The 19,682-nt window shown below is 33.9% G+C and overlaps 3 protein-coding genes and 1 long non-coding RNA gene across 4 annotated transcripts in view; 1 reads left to right on the top strand and 3 right to left on the bottom strand.

The window, feature by feature from the left end:
• Positions 1-19,682, top strand: part of LOC135849375 (uncharacterized) — a 498,164-nt gene that overhangs the window by 116,480 nt on the left and 362,002 nt on the right. Inside the window, exon 4 of the long non-coding RNA XR_010559526.1 lies at positions 11,244-11,360. This is a non-coding gene — a long non-coding RNA (uncharacterized LOC135849375). The remainder of the gene's footprint in view (positions 1-11,243; positions 11,361-19,682) is intronic.
• Positions 520-2,467, bottom strand: LOC135847474 (speckle-type POZ protein-like). The gene is made up of 2 exons (XM_065367009.1): positions 2,191-2,467; positions 520-1,782 (listed from the first exon to the last, which is right to left on the bottom strand). The coding sequence occupies exons 1-2, from the start codon at positions 2,245-2,247 to the stop codon at positions 754-756; spliced, it is 1,086 nt and encodes a 361-aa protein (XP_065223081.1). The 5' UTR covers positions 2,248-2,467; the 3' UTR covers positions 520-753.
• On the bottom strand, positions 8,782-10,642 carry LOC135848048 (speckle-type POZ protein-like). The gene is made up of 2 exons (XM_065367821.1): positions 10,378-10,642; positions 8,782-10,233 (listed from the first exon to the last, which is right to left on the bottom strand). Exons 1-2 carry the CDS (start codon positions 10,435-10,437, stop codon positions 9,352-9,354), a joined length of 942 nt encoding a protein of 313 aa, XP_065223893.1. The 5' UTR covers positions 10,438-10,642; the 3' UTR covers positions 8,782-9,351.
• LOC135848585 (speckle-type POZ protein-like) lies at positions 15,293-17,169 on the bottom strand. The gene is made up of 2 exons (XM_065368518.1): positions 16,977-17,169; positions 15,293-16,699 (listed from the first exon to the last, which is right to left on the bottom strand). The coding sequence occupies exons 1-2, from the start codon at positions 17,037-17,039 to the stop codon at positions 15,659-15,661; spliced, it is 1,104 nt and encodes a 367-aa protein (XP_065224590.1). The 5' UTR covers positions 17,040-17,169; the 3' UTR covers positions 15,293-15,658.

Genomic DNA, 19,682 nt, shown 5'->3' with positions numbered 1-19,682 from the left:
GTTGACATCTGCAAATTCCGGATCTTCGAGCATAAATTCAAAGTTCGCAGAAAGATTATGTTTATAGTAATAGTGGTATTGGGTGTCGAATTACTTAGGTGAAGAAATGTTCAACTTCGATTTAAATGGGACCGAAATCCTCTGAAAGAGCTGGATCTGAACCCACTGTAACCAAAATTTCACCACACCCAAATTGATTTTTCGATATTTGGCGAATTTTTGAAAATTTATAGCTGGCGTAGTCCATTTTCAACGATTTTTGCTTCTGTTTTGCTTTTTTTTCAGATTAAACTTTTCAAAACTGTTATTTGAGAGGGTTTAGTGGCAAGTGGTGTCGTTTTCACTATAGTTGCTCTCTTTGAAGTAGAGTAAAACGGTTTTGAACTTCGGATTTGAATGAAACAACGGCAAACAGAGATTATAATACGGAAAGTGAAGTAGCAATTGAGACAATTGTGTGAAATGATTGAATTAAATTTTGTAAATTGGGGGTTCGGATAATCACACGACATGTTTGATTTGAAATTGTTACTTTATTCGTATGGGTTCAATGTATTTGAATTTTACAAAAATAATCAGCACATCCAAAAGTTGATTAAGAGCCATTATAATGATTGAAATTAAATTGATACATTTCCATACAAGAAAAAAAATTGAACAAATGCAAAATATTCAAATGTCTTTGCATTAGCTTTTTGAAAACGGGCATTTCAATATTGTTCATGATTTCCAAGTTGCTATAGCTGGTTGTATTCAACTGCCGAGCTGACTGTTTGCTATTACTTCTTTAGCTTTGGATTTCAATTTATCGGCCTGATGTTCTTCGGCAAATACCAACAGCTTTGCTGCATTCTTAACTGACAAAGTCTCACAAAGCGATTCTTCGCAGATTTTTTGCAGTCCTTCCAAACCATACTTCGCTGCTGCTACGAAGAGTTTTTCCGCTAGTTTCTCGAAATTTTCGTATTTTCCGGTGTAAATGTATTTCAGCATAGCGTGTAGTACTTCTCCGTCCATGTTTTTGCTGACGTTTATTCGAATTTTCTTATTTTTTCCATTCTTTGTATCTTTGCGTCGAAACATGGCAGCGAAAACGGGGCTGCGTGCGGCTAAAATACTCTTATGAGCTGGGTAGTGGCCACCATTTGTGATAAATACGACGTCAGCGAATTCCGGATTTTCCAGCATCGATTCCAAGTTTTCTGAAGGACTGGCTTTGGTGATGGTGGTCTCGGGTGTACTTGGAGCATGGGTCGAAGAAGCACTCGTATTACTTTGAACAACCTCGTATGATTGTTCAGATAACCGTTTTATGTCGACTGACAGCGTTAATGTGTCGTTTTGGAGTAAATGATTTCTGAAAAAATCATCTTTGTTGCAAAAGTCTGGCCACCCCCAACAACCCCTAGATGCTCCGGCTATGAACTTTCTTGGCATTATATTATTTCTAAAATGTAAAACTTCTTTTTTATCATTTATTATCGATATGTTGGTCATTGCTACCGCCTCTCTAACCATACTGTTGTTGGATAGATGTACCCATAGACAAATAGTTTCATTTCCTTCCGCAATGTGATTAGGAATAATTCTAATGTACCACTCGCATCTATCGGCTGTAGGCGCGTGTAACATGGGCGATAAAATCTCACTAGTGTTGAATGTCTCGTGCAGGCTGAATTGATGAATAATCCAGGTATATTTCATTTCGTGAGTTTTTAGATACGTGTGGAATGGAGGAAAATTTTCAGGATCTTTATTTAAAGCTAATTTTGATGGTTCACTCTGAAAAAAATAATCCAACTTTATTGATACTCGTGCAAACCTGTAGGTGGCTGAAAAGGCAATTGAGTAAACTTTCATTTGACTTTGACATCTTCAAGTTACTATTATATCGCACCTTTGGAGTAATATAGTGTTACATCTAAAAAATAAAATAAAAATGATTTTGACATTTTTGCATTTTTGCGGTTTTGAAATTTCAGTTTTTTGAGAAAAACTCAAAATCTATGCATCCTAGAAAAAAACTAACGACATCTTAGCGATTGAAAATTTAATTCTTTACAAATTTTTTGTGGGACGCTCCGTTTCGCTTCCAGATTGATTTTGATGGAAACCATGCAACTCAAAATATTTTCCAAACGGAAGGAAAAATTTATGAATTTGGGTCAACGTATAGAAATATGTACTCACTTGACTAAAGCAATAGGGGGCGAAAAGTACTATCCATGTAATGTAAAATGGATTCATATTTCCAGTCAGGATTCGAGAAACCAATTGTCATAAGTAAATTACTATCGACGTGGAAAGTTTCAAAAAATGTATATTAGAATCGTATACTCGGATCTGCTGAATGAAAAACTGAAGTTGATTGCTTCCAAACGGATGTAAGTACGGTGTGTATCTAAAAGTTTCAAATAATCCGAACGATTTTCGAAATATGTACTTAGTAGGTATGTGATCATCGAATCGTTGTAATTAAACGTTAAGTTATCGTATTTCGACTCCAAACCGAAGTTAATTGCTTTCGAAGGGATGTAAAGAAAATAATTGGTGTTTATCTAAATTTCAAAATAATCCGAACGAATTTCGAAATACCTATAATCATATTATAATCAAACCGTTATAGTTACTTAAACGTTAAGTTATCGTATTTCGGTTCCGGCTCTAAACAGATTCTAAATCGATACCTTACTTTTGTCCATATTTATTTATCCGCTTTTTGGTAGTGTAACAAAAAATTTCATTCTATGTGGAAGCCCTTTTTTTTCAAACGAAGAATCCCTTCCTTAGTTATTTTTGGTGTTGTCAAAATTTGCGTATGAAAGTCACGTTTATTGTTTTTTGCAAAAATGCGAGAAATGTCCTGCATTTTCGTTAAAACTTTTAGAAAGTCCTATTTTTACGAGAATTGTTAAAAATTTAATTTATTGACAAAATCATTGGTGGAAGATTGCTGTTTACTTAGCAAAACATCCAAAAAGTACTTATTGATTTTTTCTAAGTCTTGTTTTGTCAAATGAAAGTCATGTTTTATTGAACCGACATTTTCAAAAAGGTCCATTTTCGGTCTAAACTGTTCGGAAGTTCAGTTTTCTGCTAAAATTGTTAGAAATCATCGTTTTAATCGACATTTTCAAGAAATTCTATACCTACCTAATTTTTACCAAAATTGTTGAAAAGATCTGTTTTTTTCTTCTAAAAATAAGTATAGGTATACACTTGATAAAAACGTATCTACTCTCTAAATTTGAAACAGTCAATTTTCACTGCTTAGCAGTCACGACATTTTGCCTTTTTAAAAGCAGTAGTTTTTTACTGTAAAACAGTAGAAAATCTACTGAATTGGCCAGTCAGAATGATTTTTTACTGACCAATTCAGTAATTTTTCACTATTTTGCAGTAAAAAAACTACTACTTTTAAAAAGGCAAAATGTCGTGACTGCTAAGCAGTGAAAATTGACTGTTTCAAATTTAGAGAGTACTTTTTTCAAAATTCTCCAAAAAGGTCTCGTTTTGTGTTAAAAATTATCTGAAATCCTCGTTTTATGTCAAAATTTCTAAGAAAGTCCTGTTTTTTTACCAACAACTTCAAAAACTATTGATTTTTGCCTTGGCCATCTAAAAAATTACTCGTTATTTTTCCGAAATTACAAAAAATAAAAATCTTATTGCTTTTGCCAAAATTGCCTAAAAGGTCCTGTGTTTTTTTTACCAGATTTGTCAAAAAGTCTCTATTTTTGTCAACTTAACACGTCCTCCCACAATTAGATACCCATAATTTTTTTTTTCTTCAAAATTGCTGAAAAAGGTGTCATTTTTTAAATTTAGAGAGTACTTTTTTCAAAATTCTCCAAAAAGGTCTCGTTTTGTGTTAAAAATTATCTGAAATCCTCGTTTTATGTCAAAATTTCTAAGAAAGTCCTGTTTTTTTTACCAACAACTTCAAAAACTATTGATTTTTGCCTTGGCCATCTAAAAAATTACTCGTTATTTTTCCGAAATTACAAAAAATAAAAATCTTATTGCTTTTGCCAAAATTGCCTAAAAGGTCCTGTGTTTTTTTTACCAGATTTGTCAAAAAGTCTCTATTTTTGTCAACTTAACACGTCCTCCCACAATTAGATACCCATAATTTTTTTTTTTCTTCAAAATTGCTGAAAAAGGTGTCATTTTTTTGGTCAAAATTATCACTTCCATGAGCCAGTTGTATTCATCTTCGTCGGTTGTGGATGAACGTAACCAGCAGGGTGTCCACAAGCCTGGAAAACCTGGAAAAGTCAGGGAATTTTGAAAATTTACAGAATTTTTTACTCAAAAGTCAAGAAATTTTGTGATAGGTTACTTCAAACAGATTTTTCCATTTCTCATAATGAAAAAATTCACCTTCGCTTTGCTCAGGCAATTTTTTCGCTGGTCGATTTTGTCGTAAATTTCCAAATTCCTAGAAAGTCTTGTTTTTTGCAAAAATTGTTGAAGTCTTGCATTTTATCAACTTATGAGTTATGAGTATCATTAATAAATCTCCCTCATTAGCACTAAAATGTTTCACTTTTTTGACAAAAACGATTAAGAAGCCCTGCCTTTTACCAAAATTATTGTGGAAGTCTCATTTTCTGTCAAAAAGAGCAGAAAGTCTCGCTTTTAACCTAAATTGTCTAGAATTTTCTTTTCTTTTTTTTTTGTTGCGAAAAAGATGCTAAGAATTATTGTGTTGTTTATTGCATCCGAAAACTCCCACTCTTTTCCAATAATAGTTCTAATGTCTTGTTTTTTGTCCTAAAATAGTTTTTAAAAAGTAACCTTTTCTTTTGCTATAATTGTCCAAAGTCTCGTATTCATTGCCAATCGCGAAAATTCTCAATTTTTGGCTTAAAATTACCAAAAAAAAAATCGCCTTTTTTCAATCAAAAAGTTTCCAAATATTTTGTAATTCAACTTTTTCAGCAAAAATTGGAAAAAGGAATTGCCAAAGTGTCCTGTTTTTTTATGAATTTAAACAAGTTTCTATCGAGTTTCATTTTTAGATTTTAATTAAAAACGAAAAGTTCTGTTTTTTTTCGATTAATTTTTTTTGCATTAAAAATATATTGCCCATGTTTTGTCACTTTTATGGTTACTTTTTTGAGCGTTTTAGGTTACTGAAGTCACTTTTTTCGGAAAAGAATGTACAAGCCCTGGAATTTCAAAAAACTATTTTTAATAAATTTGAGGAATGTTGACATTAAAAAAATATTTCTTTGTGAAGTCCTACTTTTCTTGGAATTGTAAATTTTCCAGAGATTTTGCCCTCGCTTCACTTGGACTATTTACCATTCTACATGAAAGAGACAGAGGAAAATATGAAAATACTAGAAGAGACAAAAAGAGGAAAACACAAAAAGACTAGAAGAGACGAAAAGGCAAATAGATGAAGAGACAAAAAGACAAACAAAAAGACAGACAGATGGAAAGACAGAAAGACACGCATGTGAAAAAATACCAATATGTAGTTTCAAGAAACCAATAGTTACATAACCATTGGTTAACCATTGATAACCTATGGTGCCTATTTTAAAAATCATTGGTATTTTTTCACTAGGGTGGAAGGACGGAAAGACAAAGAGACTGGATGAAAGAATGAACTAATAAAAGCATAAATAAAAGGAAATAAAATAAAATTTCAGTATTCAGTTCAGTATTCTGTCCAGTTCATCATTCGTTTCAAGTTCCAATAAAAGATGTTTGAGGGTTCAAATAAAAATTTTAAAACGTTTTTGAAAAATGATGTTCTTCCATTGTGTCTATGCTTGAAAATGCGAATTATTAATACAATTTTTGTTCTTTCAACAGAAAGCCTCTCTTTTTAAAAATTATAATACCTTCAATTGAGCTCAGAACGTTAAAATCTTGATTTTTCTCTTTAAAAATCCAAAAAAAAATCCTTTCAAGTTTCAATCAGGGTCACCCTATTGAGCACACAGTCATGCTGGGGAAAAAAAGGCACAATTGTAAATCTATTAACGATATTTGGAGCTCATGAATCATGATGTTCGAAAAAATTCGACACCCCCCCCACCCTCCCTCCCTCATGATCGCATGTGTAATTCATTTTTCAAGAATCTGGAAAATTGGAGAAATTGGTATGGAAAACCTAAAAAAGTCAGGGGAAATCATTTCCAGAAATAAGTGGACACCCTATATTAAGGTATTAATGTGAATGGCGAAAAAAGAAATATCGGAAAACTTTGAGCGAATTCAGCAGAGACCTTTGATCTGAGTTGAAAGTTATTCAGAAAAAAATTAGCCCTGGGGGTGCCCCTGGATGGGAGATATGAGCTCTCAATGAGAGGGCTTTTTCGAAAACATCATAGTATTTGTGTTTTGGCTTTAGCCTCTTTCGGCCTGTTCTGGAAAAATTGCCCAGTTTCAAAAGATAGTTTTTCAGATTCTGGGTTAGTCTAGGTCATTTTCGTCAGAATCCAAGACAATTTTTTGATGTTCTACCGGGCAATTGAAAATTTACAAATTGCCGATTTTTTGGGTAAAATTCGTGCTTTTAAAATGTTTGTTTTTCAATGATGATCGATTTTTGGTGAATTTTTGAAAATTTAAAACTGACCCAGCCCCATTTTTGACGATTGTTTTTGTTGTTGGTTTTTTTAAAAATCAAACTCTTCAAACTGCCATTTGGGAAATTACATCCTTTATGCCATCATCAAAGAACAGTACAATGATAAGCCATCAATCAAGGATTTATTGTGTATCAATGATGAAAGCACTTGCAGTTAAATGCGACCAACTTGAGATCAAAAAGATAGCAGTTCCAAGACTAGGGCGTGGTCTGGATAAACTAGAGTGGCCAACGGTGAAGCAATCCATCATTGAATGCTTCAAAGACCACTCAATCGCTGTCAGAGTATGCATCCCAAAGGAGGAACAGCTTCAATCCTGATCAAGACATCAACCCAACATCGACCTGAAGAAGCCCTGTAAATAACCTCAAACCTGTCAAGATGTATTACCTTCAGTTGTAAATACTCAACTATAGTTGAGTATATTTGTGTTGAAGCGTATGAATACTTTACTCAAATATGTTTATTTTTTCTTAAAACCGTACGCTTTAATTTTAGTGTGGTTTTCTATGTAATATTGTAATATTGTACATAGCTTATATGCTAAATAGACCAATTTAACTAATTATACCTATTTTCCTAAATTTTTCAGCCTAAGTTGATTAGTTGTAATTAGCTTTTATACTCTCAAGTTCAATTCAATGTGAGCGGCTGGTGAGAAGCCCTTAGCAAGTGCACTGGCCGCCTCACAAAAGACCCCCATATCCAAAACTCTTGTAATGCAAAGGGGAGACCAACAATTGTTGATCGCCCCCTCTTTGCACCAAATTCCCCTCCCTAAAATCTCTTTTCCCAAGGCGGGTTTGGGGGACTCAGTCTACCCTATAAGCTCACATGAATACTTACCTAAAGTCCGTTTCAGTGATTGGCCCATTGGCAACTGTGTGGGGTATGAACCATGGTGGACAACCTGTCTTTCCCTCCCTCGTTCTCCCCCCGCATCTTAAATCTAGGATTAGGGACAAATTAAGATAATATGTGTCATTCCGCAGGTAATGGGCCCATTTGGTCGATATTGAGTTATGGGTGGGTGGGTGGGGGGGGGGTGAAGTAGACCTCTGGAGCAATCATATGAGCTGGATTGAAGCCCAAAAAGTGCAAAAAAAAACCTCCAAAACAAAAACCATAATTAAACATTTGAAAAGCTCAACTTTTGAGAAAATCGCCTTCAAAGTTTTTTTTTCTGAAAAAAGCTGAAATTTTTTGTAATCCCAAAACCTTCATACCTAATGTGGCGTCACTAGGGCAGGCACTGCCAACCTGCCAAGCTGCCGAGTGCATCTGTGCGCGCAGCAAACTATGACGTAGTGGGAGGCATTGTACCTCTTGCCACAGACGTAGTTTATCAATTATTCATTCTGTATCTATCTCGCGCGTGATTACCATACTTTTTACGTTCCTCTAATAAACGTTTGTCACGCACCTGTCTGTCTGACATATTTATTTATTCAAGTTGTAGTTTGATTTCGAGTTGAGGCCTAGACCTCACACCTAAAATTGAAGATTATTGTTTCTGATGTCAAATATTACTACCTACCTGCAATAGCAAGTTTTTTTAATCAATCTTTTCACGTTTATGAACATTTTATGCCTGAAAAACAATGATCTAATGAATTAAAATTTTGCATAAAAATTCCTTACTCTGTTCAAAAGCAGAAAAAATGATTAAATTACATTTTCTGTCAAAATTCAACTTGTAAAAATAAAAATTGTGAAAATTTTTTTTTCAAAAATTTCTTCTCAAGGTGCGATTTTGAACCCACACCTCCGGTTCAGCAAACCATTACTTATATGCCACACAGCTACCGCTGCAGCTAGCAAAATCGTGTTTTTGATTGGTATACATGTTGCTACTGGCGACTAGGTGCAGTATATAATTCGGAGGGTATTTTTTTCAGAAGCAAATTTACCGCGAAAAAACAAAATTGACCAAATGGGCCCTTCTTAGAAAAACTTTAGTTCCGTTTTTCTCCGCTTGGGGCGCACCTGCGGCCTTGATACACACGCGATAGTTGGATATGTTCTACATTGAAATCCATTAAAACCTCGATTATCGATTCTCTCAACTTTTTCTCTAAAAAAACGATTATCTCAATAAATAGAAACGACCAAATGGGCCCATTACCTACGAAATGACACATATATTTTATTTTAGATTCGTATAGTCTTAGATTTAAGATGTAAATAAATTGTTTATTAGATAAAATCCCCGGCACCTCGTGTGTCCGGGGAACCAAAAAAATAAATACATAAAAAATATTAAAAATATATAAATAATAGTAGTGATTAGAAATGAAAAATAAATGAAATAGCAAAAGACAATTGTGTGAAACGGTTGAATGAATTTTGTAAAATTGTGTTACAAATGATCAGATGACATATTTGATATGAAAATGTTACTTTACCTATTCGTATCTATTCGATGCATACCTATGAATTCTACAGAAATGATTAGCACATACAAAAGTTGATTAAGAGCCACTATTATGATTAGAATTTAATTTATTTATTTTTATGTAAGAAGAAAAACAGATCAAATGCCAAAGATTCTAGTATCTTTGCATTGGCAGTGGCATTGTGAAAGCGACTGGCTGTGTACTCAACTGCCGAGCTGACTGTTTACTATTACTTCCTTAGCTTTGTATATCAATTTATCAACCTGATGTTCTTCGGCAAATACCAACAGCTTTGCTGCGTTCTTGACTGACAAAGTCTCACAAAGCTTTTCTTCACAGATTTTTCACAGTCCGTCCAAACCATATTTTACTGCTGCTACGAATAGTTTTTCCGCTAGTTTCTCGAAATTTTCACATTTTCCAGTGTAAATATATTTCAGCATAGCGTGTAGTACTTCTCCATCCACGTTTGTGACCTGTATTCGAATTTTCTTATTTTTTCCATTTTTTGTATCCTTGCGTCGGATCATGTCAGCGAAAGCGGGACTGCGCGCGGCCAAAATACTCCTATGAGCTGGATACATGTGACCATTTGTGATAAATACGACGTCCGCGAATTCCGGATTTTCCAGCATCGATTCCAAGTTTTCTGAAGGATTGAGTTTGATGCAAGTGGTCTCGAGTGTAGGATCGGTCGAAGACATAATACTTTGAACAACCTTGCACGATTGTTCAGGTAACCATTTTATGTTGATTGATAGCGTTAATGTGTCTTTTTCTTGGAGTAAATGATTTCTGAACAAATCATCTTTGTTGCAAAAGTTTGTCCAACCCCAGCCCCAATTAGTCTCAGGTGTTCCGGATTGAAACTCTTTCGCCATCGCAAGCTTTACAGTACGTAGAGCTTCATTTTTATGATTTATAATCGAAATATTGGTCGTTGCCATCGCCTCTGCAACCTTACTGTTGTTGGATAGGTGTACATAAAGACCAATTGTTTTAATGTCTTCGTGAATGTAGTTGGGAAATATTTTAACGTACCATTCAAATCTGTCGGTTGTAGACGCGTGTAACATGGGCGATAAAATCACATTAGTGTTGAATGTCTCGTGCAGACTGAATTCGTGAATAATCAAGATATGTTTTACTTCGTGAGTTTGCAGACGCGTGTGGCTCGTAGTGATATTCTTAGGATGTTTGTCTGAGGCGAGTTTTGATGGTTCAGTCTGAAAAAAAGTATACAATGTTACGAAAATTAAATACGTATATTCATACTTGATTCATAAATCGAGTGAACTTTCAGTTAGAAATCAACTAATTGTCTATTGACGGAATGAAAAGTTTATGAATTTTAGAAAATAAGTACTCACTTGACTGATGCAGGAAGAAACGAAAGGTATATCTTTCCACGTAATGTTGAACGGATTCATGTTTGCTTCAACGGTCCAATCAAGAGAAAACACTGGTTATAAATGAATTACTTACTATAGATTTGGAAAGTTTTAAAAAATATCAATTGAGTATACAATCTCACACATTTATCTGCCGAATGATAATCTGAAGACTGTTGTTTCCAAGCAGACGTAAGGAAGTTTATTTTTTATCTCAGTTTTAAATGATTCGAACGAATTTGGAAGCATTATTTATAGTCCAATGGTTGTAATTAGATAAGCGTTACCTAATTTTTTCATAAAAACCCATAAGTACCATTTGGAAGTTTCATGTTCTCGTGAAAATGAATTCTTTTGTTATTTTTATTGAATGGATAAATTGAATTTTAATTTTGGTTGTAGGTACAGGTAAGCTAATGGCAAACAGAGAAGAACAATGAGTAGATGAAATGGCAAGAGACATTTCATATTGTTTGGTTCTCAAACTACGAGTATATGGAATGGATGACTGAATGAAGTGCAGTAGTGGGAGTGTTTCGAATAATTGGAAGAAAATCATTGATCTCAAAAAAATTACTATTTTCAAAATATGCAAATATAATTCTCCAGTCTCCACCTCCAAAAAAAAAAAAAAAAAAAAAAAAAAAAATGATAGATTTTTGTATTCGACACATATTTTAGCTCCACATTTACAACTTCAAAGCTTTCTAAGATAATATGATATGGCTCTCTTGGAGGAAAAGGTCTTGATTCATTTTTGAAACAGAAGAAGTGACTCGATTGGATTGATTTTTAGACTACCTTAATTTGTGCGTAATCTCATTTTCTTTTCTTTTTTGTTTCAGAGTTTCTGAAACGATGGATTAAAGTTCTCGCTCATTCAATAGAGCCCCGAAAATAGTCAGTTCAATTCCAAAGTTGAAAATGGGCATGCAGTGGATAGAAAAAATTCACGAATTCCGGTAAGTGTTTAGAAATGTGTTACTTAGTAAAATGTTAATTAAATTTCTTTTTTTGTCAAAAATTGTCAAAAAAAGGCCCGTTCTTGCAAAAAAAAAAAAAAAAAAAAAATATCAAAAAGTCCCCATTTATAACAAATTTGAAAAATTGATTTTTTCCCCTCTTATTGGCAAAAAAATGAAACGAAAAAGGATTCAAATCGAGAAATTACCTTTTTCCAGCTTTGCGATTATCAAATTGTTTGAAGTGATTGAACAAAGCTGTAAGAGTGTTTGGAGTTATCAAAAGTAGTCTTTATGGTCTAGGGTGTTCCTTATCTTGAAAAGTTGGAATTTTGTAGCTCCCACCCCCCCAAAAACATGACCTCAGGTGAGAAAATAATTCCCTATTTTTTATTTTCCCCCTATCTGTAAAAAAAGTGGTGCCGGTAGTCCCCTGTGGGGAAAAAATTAAAAAAAATTCTATTCATGAAATTTTTTTGTTTCTACGTCACAATGTTTCTAAATAATCCCCTTTTTAAGAAAAAATTTTTCCCGGCCCTTCAAACCATATTGGCCCCCTAGTAAGGAGCCTCTCAAAGTTGAAAAAATCACATAAAATGACAATAAATCAAAGTTACGGAAAATTTGATGAAAATATCTAAGTATCTCATTTCCACATTAGAATTGTTCTACATAACCCCATTTTCAAGAAAAAAACTATTGTTGGACCCCCAAATAATTTTGGTTCTCTTGCATAGAGCACCTCAAATTTGAAAAAAAAAATTATAAATTGATGTCTGTAGAAATTTTTTGAAATTTTTTTATCTATGTACAGAATCTTTCTGAATAAGCACTTTTTCAAGAAAAACCTTCCCCCCGTCTCCCAAATCAGGTTGGTTACCTTTAAAGCCCCTCAAAGTTGAAAAAAATCAACAAAAAAAAATGAAAAATTCATATTCTGAGCAGAGTACTTTTAGATAACCACTTTTTCGAGAAAAGCACTCTTTTGTCCTCCAAATGATGGTAGTCCATTTTTATGAGACCCCCCCCCCAATTGAAGAATATTGAGAAAGATGAAAATTGATGTCTACCTATTAAAATGCCAGAGAATATGACATTGACATTACTTACATCAGAATGCCACAAATTCATCGTTCTCGTTTTTAAAATTGAAAATCTATCACGATGACGAGAATTTTATCGTACATTTTTTGCAAGTTTTCGAAAGTCAGTGTGAGGCAGATCGTCGGCGTGACGTGGTAAAAATTTCAGACCCCTGGCCCAAAAAACATATCCATGTCAAAAATTACGTGCTTTAGATTTTGACAAGAAATTCAAGAAGTTTACTGTGAGTACTAGTTCAGTGGCAAACTGTAAGTAAGCGGCTAATTATGATAAAGCTTTGAAATTTGGAACGATGAACAAGGACACCAAAAGAAAATTTTTAAACCCGGGAGGCAATCGCCAAGTCCCATAGGAGGGGAATGGGCGTGGTTTAGGGGAGGGTTCAACCCCCCATTTTTCCAAATGGGGCTAACGGGGCGATATTGGTGTCAATTCCACATGATTGAACCCCGCTGAGTTCAAAAATACCATTACTTTCAAAATCTGAGGAAAAGGCATGCCTCAAATTTAAGATTTTCTGAGTGAAGTTTTTGCATTTTTCTCAAAAATACCCCAAAATTACAGTTTTTCAACCCTAGACGACAGGCTGGCTTTCCATCGACATTTTTATGGTCATTTTCGGATTCTACAGGTCAATTGCAATGCGAATCGACCATTATTACTTTCGCATACCTCTACCCTGGGTGTACAGAGGGGTCTAAAGGGGTTAAAAATTGACGTTTTTTTTTGGGTATTTTCTTACAAAAATCGGGGTTTTTGAACTGTGCACCGCATACAATTAGCCGGAGAAGGTTCTAATGTCGATTTTCGAATACTACAAATCAAATGCCATCGAATAAGACTCGGAGGCACTTTTTACACCCCTCCTGGGAGGTAGTAGAGGGGGTCAAATTTGACCCTTATCTTGCTTATGTTGAATCAATTCTAGAAATGTGATCAACATAAGTACATATTTTCTTACTACCGAGATAATGATGATTGTATCAATGTTTTTAATTTGCAATAATTTTTTTGATTCCAAGGGGGAGGGGGTGAGACCATATGGGGGAGTAGGTCTATTTTTCACAAAAAATCGACATGTATATCGAAATGTAGGTTTTCAAGGACGCTGATTTCAGAAATGCTATCAGTTTTTCATTTTGGTCGAAGCTAAGGGGATGATACTGCATTCAAGGGGTATGTGCCATGATTTTTGAACAGTAAAATCATATTCAAGACGGACAAATTTTTTATGCCACAATTTTCGTATTATTTAATCAGACTCCCACTTCTCTGAGCCGGAACACGAAAGGTAATTGAGAGAAAAAGATTGATGTACAATTGTACATGCTGATTTTTTGTGAAAAACATCCCCCACCTCAAGTCTCGTTTTTGCCAATACTGTTAGGGTCATTTTTTTGTTACAATTACCAAAAAAGTTCTAATTTTGGCAGAAATTGTTGAAAAGTGCTATTTTTTTTGAAAATTACCAGAAAACTTACTTTTTTATCTGAATTTTCGACAAAATCCTGTTTTTTGGCGAAATTGCCAGAAAATTCCTGCCTTTTCGCCAACACATCCGAATTTAGCCTTTGTCACGTAAAAAGTCCTGTTTATTAAAAAACTGCCGCATAAAAGTCCCACTTCTGCAAAAATTGCGAAAAATACAATTTTTTTTGCCAAAATTACCGTATAAGAGATTCTGCTTTTCAACGAGAATGCCGATAAATTCTGTTTTGTGCCTAAATTCCCAAAAAAGTATACAATTTCCCGTCAAAGTAACCCAATGATTATTTTATTTTTTGCCAAAATTGCCGAAAAAAGATAAATACTGTTTTTCGATGAAAATTTGTTAGAAAGTCTCACTTTGGCCAAAATTCTCAGAAAGTCATAACTTTTGCCAAAATACGGGTAGTTAGTTTAAAAAAGTCTTCATTTTTGGTAAAATTATTGTCGAATGGGGGTCCCATTTTTTGTCGAAATTCCAAGGAAGTCCCATTTACGCTAAAATCATTACTAGAGCTGGAATTTTTATGCAGAAATAAGTATGATGAAAATATGCAATATTTCATGTAATTTTTTCACCCAAAATATGCAAAAATTTCAGTTTGAGTATACCATATCCCTGAAAAGGATTTTTCAAGTTGAAAAACATGAAAAATCAAAATGAACCCAGTGATCAAAAAAATACATTTCTCTTTTTAGAAAATAGGCAAAATAAGTCTTTTATAAATTCATGAATTAAATTTTCGTGATGACATTTTAGCAGTGTTGCGATTTTTTGAACCAAAAAAGTCTTAAAAATTTCAATTTTGCAAAATTTCCGTTCGTATGCCAAAAAATACCAAAGAATGCTGAAACATTCAAAAATACAAATATGTAGGTTTATGCAATTTGGTCTGCAATATGAAAAATATGCAAAATGGCATTGGGTTCATTCATCAGGAAATTTCATGATTCGTGGAGATCTTAGCAAAGATGTTCTTTTTTCAGTCCATAGAAAAATATGCAAAGCATGAAAATCCCAACGCTAATCGTTACGAAGCTCCAATTTTGTCAAAGTTTCCAGAACGTTCCATTTTCCGTTGATGATCAATAATTGTCACGAAGGCGACATTTTTCATAAAAATTGTCAAGAAGTCCTCAGTTTTCTCAAAATAGTCGAAAAAAGTCGTGGTTCTATTTCTTTGTCGAAATTGTAAAGATTAAAGAAGTCCCACTTGTTGCCAAATCGTCAGAAAATCTCACTTTTTAGAAAATTGTCGATGGCCAGATGTATGTACTTAGGTATAATGATAAATTCTTGCTTTTTTGTTGATTTTTTAAATTATACCTATTCAAAGGCTTGTGGCTTGTTTTTCCCAAGTTTCTTAGTCTGTGATTCTCGAATTGTACGAGGTGATTAAACGAACTTTGTTGTAAGAGTAATTGAAATAAATTATCGAAAGAAGTCATTAGTCACTATATGGTCATAACGAGGGATTTTATGTTTATTGGGTATCTTATTGAAATTCTACGAACAGAGCATGAAAGTACAGGAGGTACATTCATATAAGTACTTTCTTATGATCAAATATTAACCACTTAGGTACTATGATAATTGATTACATAAAAATTGAAGAATTTCGATGGAAGAACCAAAATTACTAGGTATCAAAATAGTTTCTTCACATCGACACTGTTTCATTTTGTAGCTGAGTACGTATATGAGGAAGCTAGCGGATTTTATTCAACTTGTGAGCAGATCTGCTCGATAAAAATTCGATGACTTTTGATTTCAATTCGTTTGCATGATGTTTCTTGGCGAATACAAACATGTCGTCTGCGTTTTCTTCCGTCAAATTCTCGCAAAGTAATTGCTCGCAAATTTCTCTCAATCCTTCCAAACCATATTTAACAGCAGCTTCAAATAATCTACCTGTTAGGTCTCCCAACTCTTCGCACTTTTCTGTATAAATGTATCGCAGCATCGCACGTAATACTTTCTCGTTCATGGGTGTTACATTTATTCGAATTTTTTTCAATTTTCCGTTTTTCGAATCTTTTTGTCGAAACATGGCAGCGAAAACCGGACTACGTGCGGCCAAAATATTCTTATGTGCTGGATAATTGCTGCCATTCGTTATGAATACGACGTCTGCGAAGTTGGGATTTTCAAGCATCGATTCCAAGTTTTCAGGAAGATTACTTTTCGTAGTGGTTGTTTCAGGTTTGGGACGACTAGACGAAGAGATTTCAAGTTGATGAGGAGTGTCGTCGTTAGACAATTCAGAAATCCATCTTATGCAAATAAGTAGTGTTAATGTGTCGTTTTGGAGTATTTGATTTCTGAAAAAATCATTTCTCTGGAGAAAGGCTGGCCAGCCCCAACCACCGCCAGCTACTGCAGCTTTGTACTTCTTTGTTAACATTTCAAAGGGTTTGGAATGTAGAACTTCTTTTTTTTCATTTATGATTGAAACGTTGCATTCCGCCGTTACCTCTCTTACCGTACTGCCATTGGATAGGAATATAAACAGAGCAATTGATTTATATCCATTATCAATTTCATTGGGTTTAAATTCAGCATACCATTCATATTTGTCAGTTGTGGACGCGTGTAACACGGGAGATAAAATGTAACTAGTGTTGAATTTCTCATGTAGACTGAATTGTTTAATAGCCCAGATATGTTTTATTTCATGAGTTGACCAATGCGTTTGACTTCGAGTCAAATTTTCAGAATCGGTATTTAAAGTGAGATTTGAGGGTTTACTCTGAAAGAAAATACAATGTACATTGATAATCAGATAATTTGACTCGAAATACCCTAAATGTGTATATAGAATTTTATCAACACCTATAATAAAGCTATACTTAGCTGAAGGAAGAACGTTTTTAAACGAGCAATGATTCATTTTAATTTTTACATCTCTAATTAGGTCCTTCCCCCTTCGATAATAAAAGCTTCAAAAATACCCAACCCTGTTCAGATTAATCCTAAAGTAGAAAATCGACGAATTATCTACATATTAATACAAGGAAAAAACTCACTTGACTAATGCAACCGGTGGTGAAAAGTAATATCCATATCCATGTAATGTGAAATGGACTCATGTTTGCTTAAATTATTGTCCAGTCGAAAAAAACCACTCGAGGATCTTACGTATTCGTGGGTATGTTGAATGAACATAAAACTGAAGTTGATTGCTTCCAAACGGATGTAAGGAAGATAATTTGTGTTTATCTCTGTTTCAAATAATCCGGACGAATTTCGAAACATGTATCATCGAATCGTTTCAATTAGGCTTTAATTTTTCGTATATATTGACCTCGATTCTGAAAAGATGATTTTAACTCGATGCATATGTCCATGTATTAATCTGCTTTTTAGTAGCATCACAAATAAGTCATTCCATGTGGAAGTTTTTTCCCTCGAAGAAATCATTCATTGGTTATTTTTATCGAGATAAGGTTAGAGTTGTCAAAATTTGCAAATAACAGCCAAGTTCTGCACCAAAAAAAAAAAAAAAAAAATGCAAGAAAGTCATGTTTTTTTCTTCAACATTGGCAGAAAGTCCGATTTTTTTGCCAGAACTGCTAAAAGATCCCATTCCTTTAGTTTTTACTAAAATTTGTTGAAGGATTTCTGCTTTTTTCAGCAAAACATCCAAATAGTGTTGATTTTCACCTTAACGATGTATAAAAATGTTCAGTTTTGCCAAATAAAGATCCTGTTTTTTTCTAACGAAATTGTCAAAAATTTTCAATTAAAATTGCCCCAGTATTTGTATAAGTCCCACTTTTGCAAAATTGTCATGAAATAATTCTTTTTTTTTTTTCAACATACTTACTTACTTACTTACTTACTTACTTACCTATCATCTTAAAAGTAAAACCAACTGTAACTATTGACTTTTGCCTTAATCTAACTGTCTAAAAAGTTTAGAGTTTTTCTTCAAAATTGTGGAAAACGAACGCTTCTTTTTTGCCACAATTTTCTGGAAGGTTCTGTTTTCTTTTTGTTGTCAAAATTGCCTAAACCTTGGTTTTGTTTATTGGCAAAAATTCCACCATTTTTTTTCCAGAATTGCCAAAAAATAACAAAATTGCTGCCAAAATTACTAAATAGTTATTTTGTTTTGCCAATATTTCTGAAGGTCTTGTTGCTTTATCGCCAGAACATGTCGGAAAGTCTCACTTAAGTTTAGCATGATATTAGTCAAAAATTCCTGAATTGTGGTAAAATTGTTGAAGAACTCCTGCCTTTTTAACAAAACATTTGTAAAAATACCAATAATTTTTTTTTTCAAAATTTCTAAAAAAAGTCGGATATTTTTTCAAAATTTTCAGTTAACGTTTAAGTTCGTTTTTTTTTTTTTTTTTTTGGTCAAAATTGTGAGAAATCCGTATTTTTACCAAAATTGTCAGGAAGTTTTATTTTCTGCTAAAATTGTCAAAAGACCTCATTTTTATCTAAAAAATTTCAAGGACCTTATTTCGACTACAAAATTGACAGAGGGCAGATTGGCCCCACTGCCGAAGGTAGTGCTTATAATAAGAACCCCTTATAATGAAATGTTGGGAACGTGTGTAAATTATTTAGATAGGCTAAGTACTCGAGGTACCCGCGATCTACTCGCGCATGTAGGGCCGCACCCGCGAGTTGGCGAATGTAAAAGTAAAAGGGTTCTCGAGCCCTTGACAGCTCTTGACAGCCTTTGACGTTTATAGCCCGAGATAGGGATTTTGGCCATTAATTAGTAAAGTCACATAAATTGTCTAATTTATGTGTACTTAGCAAGTACGCTATTGGTTCCCCAGAAATAGGGGTAGGGATTTGACCATCTCAAGCGTCTTTATAATACAGATTTCTACATTGAAACGTAGTAGACTTCGATGTTTTTTGGATGCCTTCGGACATGGTTCCGGCAACTAAATCTAGTCTCCGTACGTGGGCTGGGACAACTCGCGAATCGTCAGTTCTCTCGTCATAGTTAATACAACTTAAGCCATGGACATCTATGCGGAGTTCATGGCAGAAGTTCTTTCGTTTTTTTCCATCTCATCGTTTGATGGATAATGTTTCAATCCAATCTAGATTAACCGAAATATTCACGGTTAATAACGAGTGTACCTTTTTGACATTTTGGGATGTATCTAGACATCACCGAAATGGGCAAAGAATTAAAATGTGTCTCATTTGGTTAAGTTCCATCGACGGCTCGTAGTATTAGGTGAGCCCCCAGGAAAGAGATGGAAAACGTGTACAGTTTGTGGTAAGCAGGATACACTTACTTACTTTCTTTTAATATTGTATTCACTTCGCATAGATTACGAGCAAGGCGTCGTTATCTATGATGACTAATTTAAATATTGTTTTCTCGTGTAAATAAAATTAGTTTAAGCAAAATTTATCCATCCTACACCTTCGGAGATGGGGTAGGATGAAGTCTCATAATTTTGGACTATGATTAAAATTATGTTGATCTATTCCATCACACGTATGGAAAGATCTATCTTCGTTTTAAATTCATTTAGGACCCTAGTAACAATCAAATGTAGAATCATGTAGGTCAATGAATTTATGTAAAAAATTGTAAATATACCTTGTAAATATTATAGAATTCGTATTTATTGGGTATATACTTTTAAATGATGTATAGGGCAGTTTAGGAAAACTACCACCCTTCTGAGCTATCTAGGTATCGAGAATTATTCCCCCTCTAAGGAATATTTCTATTCTCCTCCATATGGTAT

The sequence above is a fragment of the Planococcus citri genome, chromosome 5 (genome assembly GCF_950023065.1).
Source record: "Planococcus citri chromosome 5, ihPlaCitr1.1, whole genome shotgun sequence".
In the NCBI taxonomy this organism is placed as follows: Eukaryota; Metazoa; Arthropoda; class Insecta; order Hemiptera; family Pseudococcidae; genus Planococcus; species Planococcus citri.
The sequence above is the reverse complement of the archived record's forward strand: the minus strand, read 5'-3'. Positions and strand labels throughout refer to the sequence as shown.

Bases quoted from the DNA above. Each gene is read 5' to 3' on its own strand.
- LOC135847474 (XM_065367009.1), bottom strand. From the start codon at position 2,247: ATGAATCCATTTTACATTACATGGATAGTACTTTTCGCCCCCTATTGC. The intron at 1,783-2,190 runs GTGAGTACATAT...TATTTTTTTCAG, and splicing joins CCCCCTATTGCTTTAGTCAA to AGTGAACCATCAAAATTAGC.
- LOC135848048 (XM_065367821.1), bottom strand. From the start codon at position 10,437: ATGAATCCGTTCAACATTACGTGGAAAGATATACCTTTCGTTTCTTCC. The intron at 10,234-10,377 runs GTGAGTACTTAT...ACTTTTTTTCAG, and splicing joins TTTCTTCCTGCATCAGTCAA to ACTGAACCATCAAAACTCGC.
- LOC135848585 (XM_065368518.1), bottom strand. From the start codon at position 17,039: ATGAGTCCATTTCACATTACATGGATATGGATATTACTTTTCACCACC. The intron at 16,700-16,976 runs GTGAGTTTTTTC...ATTTTCTTTCAG, and splicing joins CCACCGGTTGCATTAGTCAA to AGTAAACCCTCAAATCTCAC.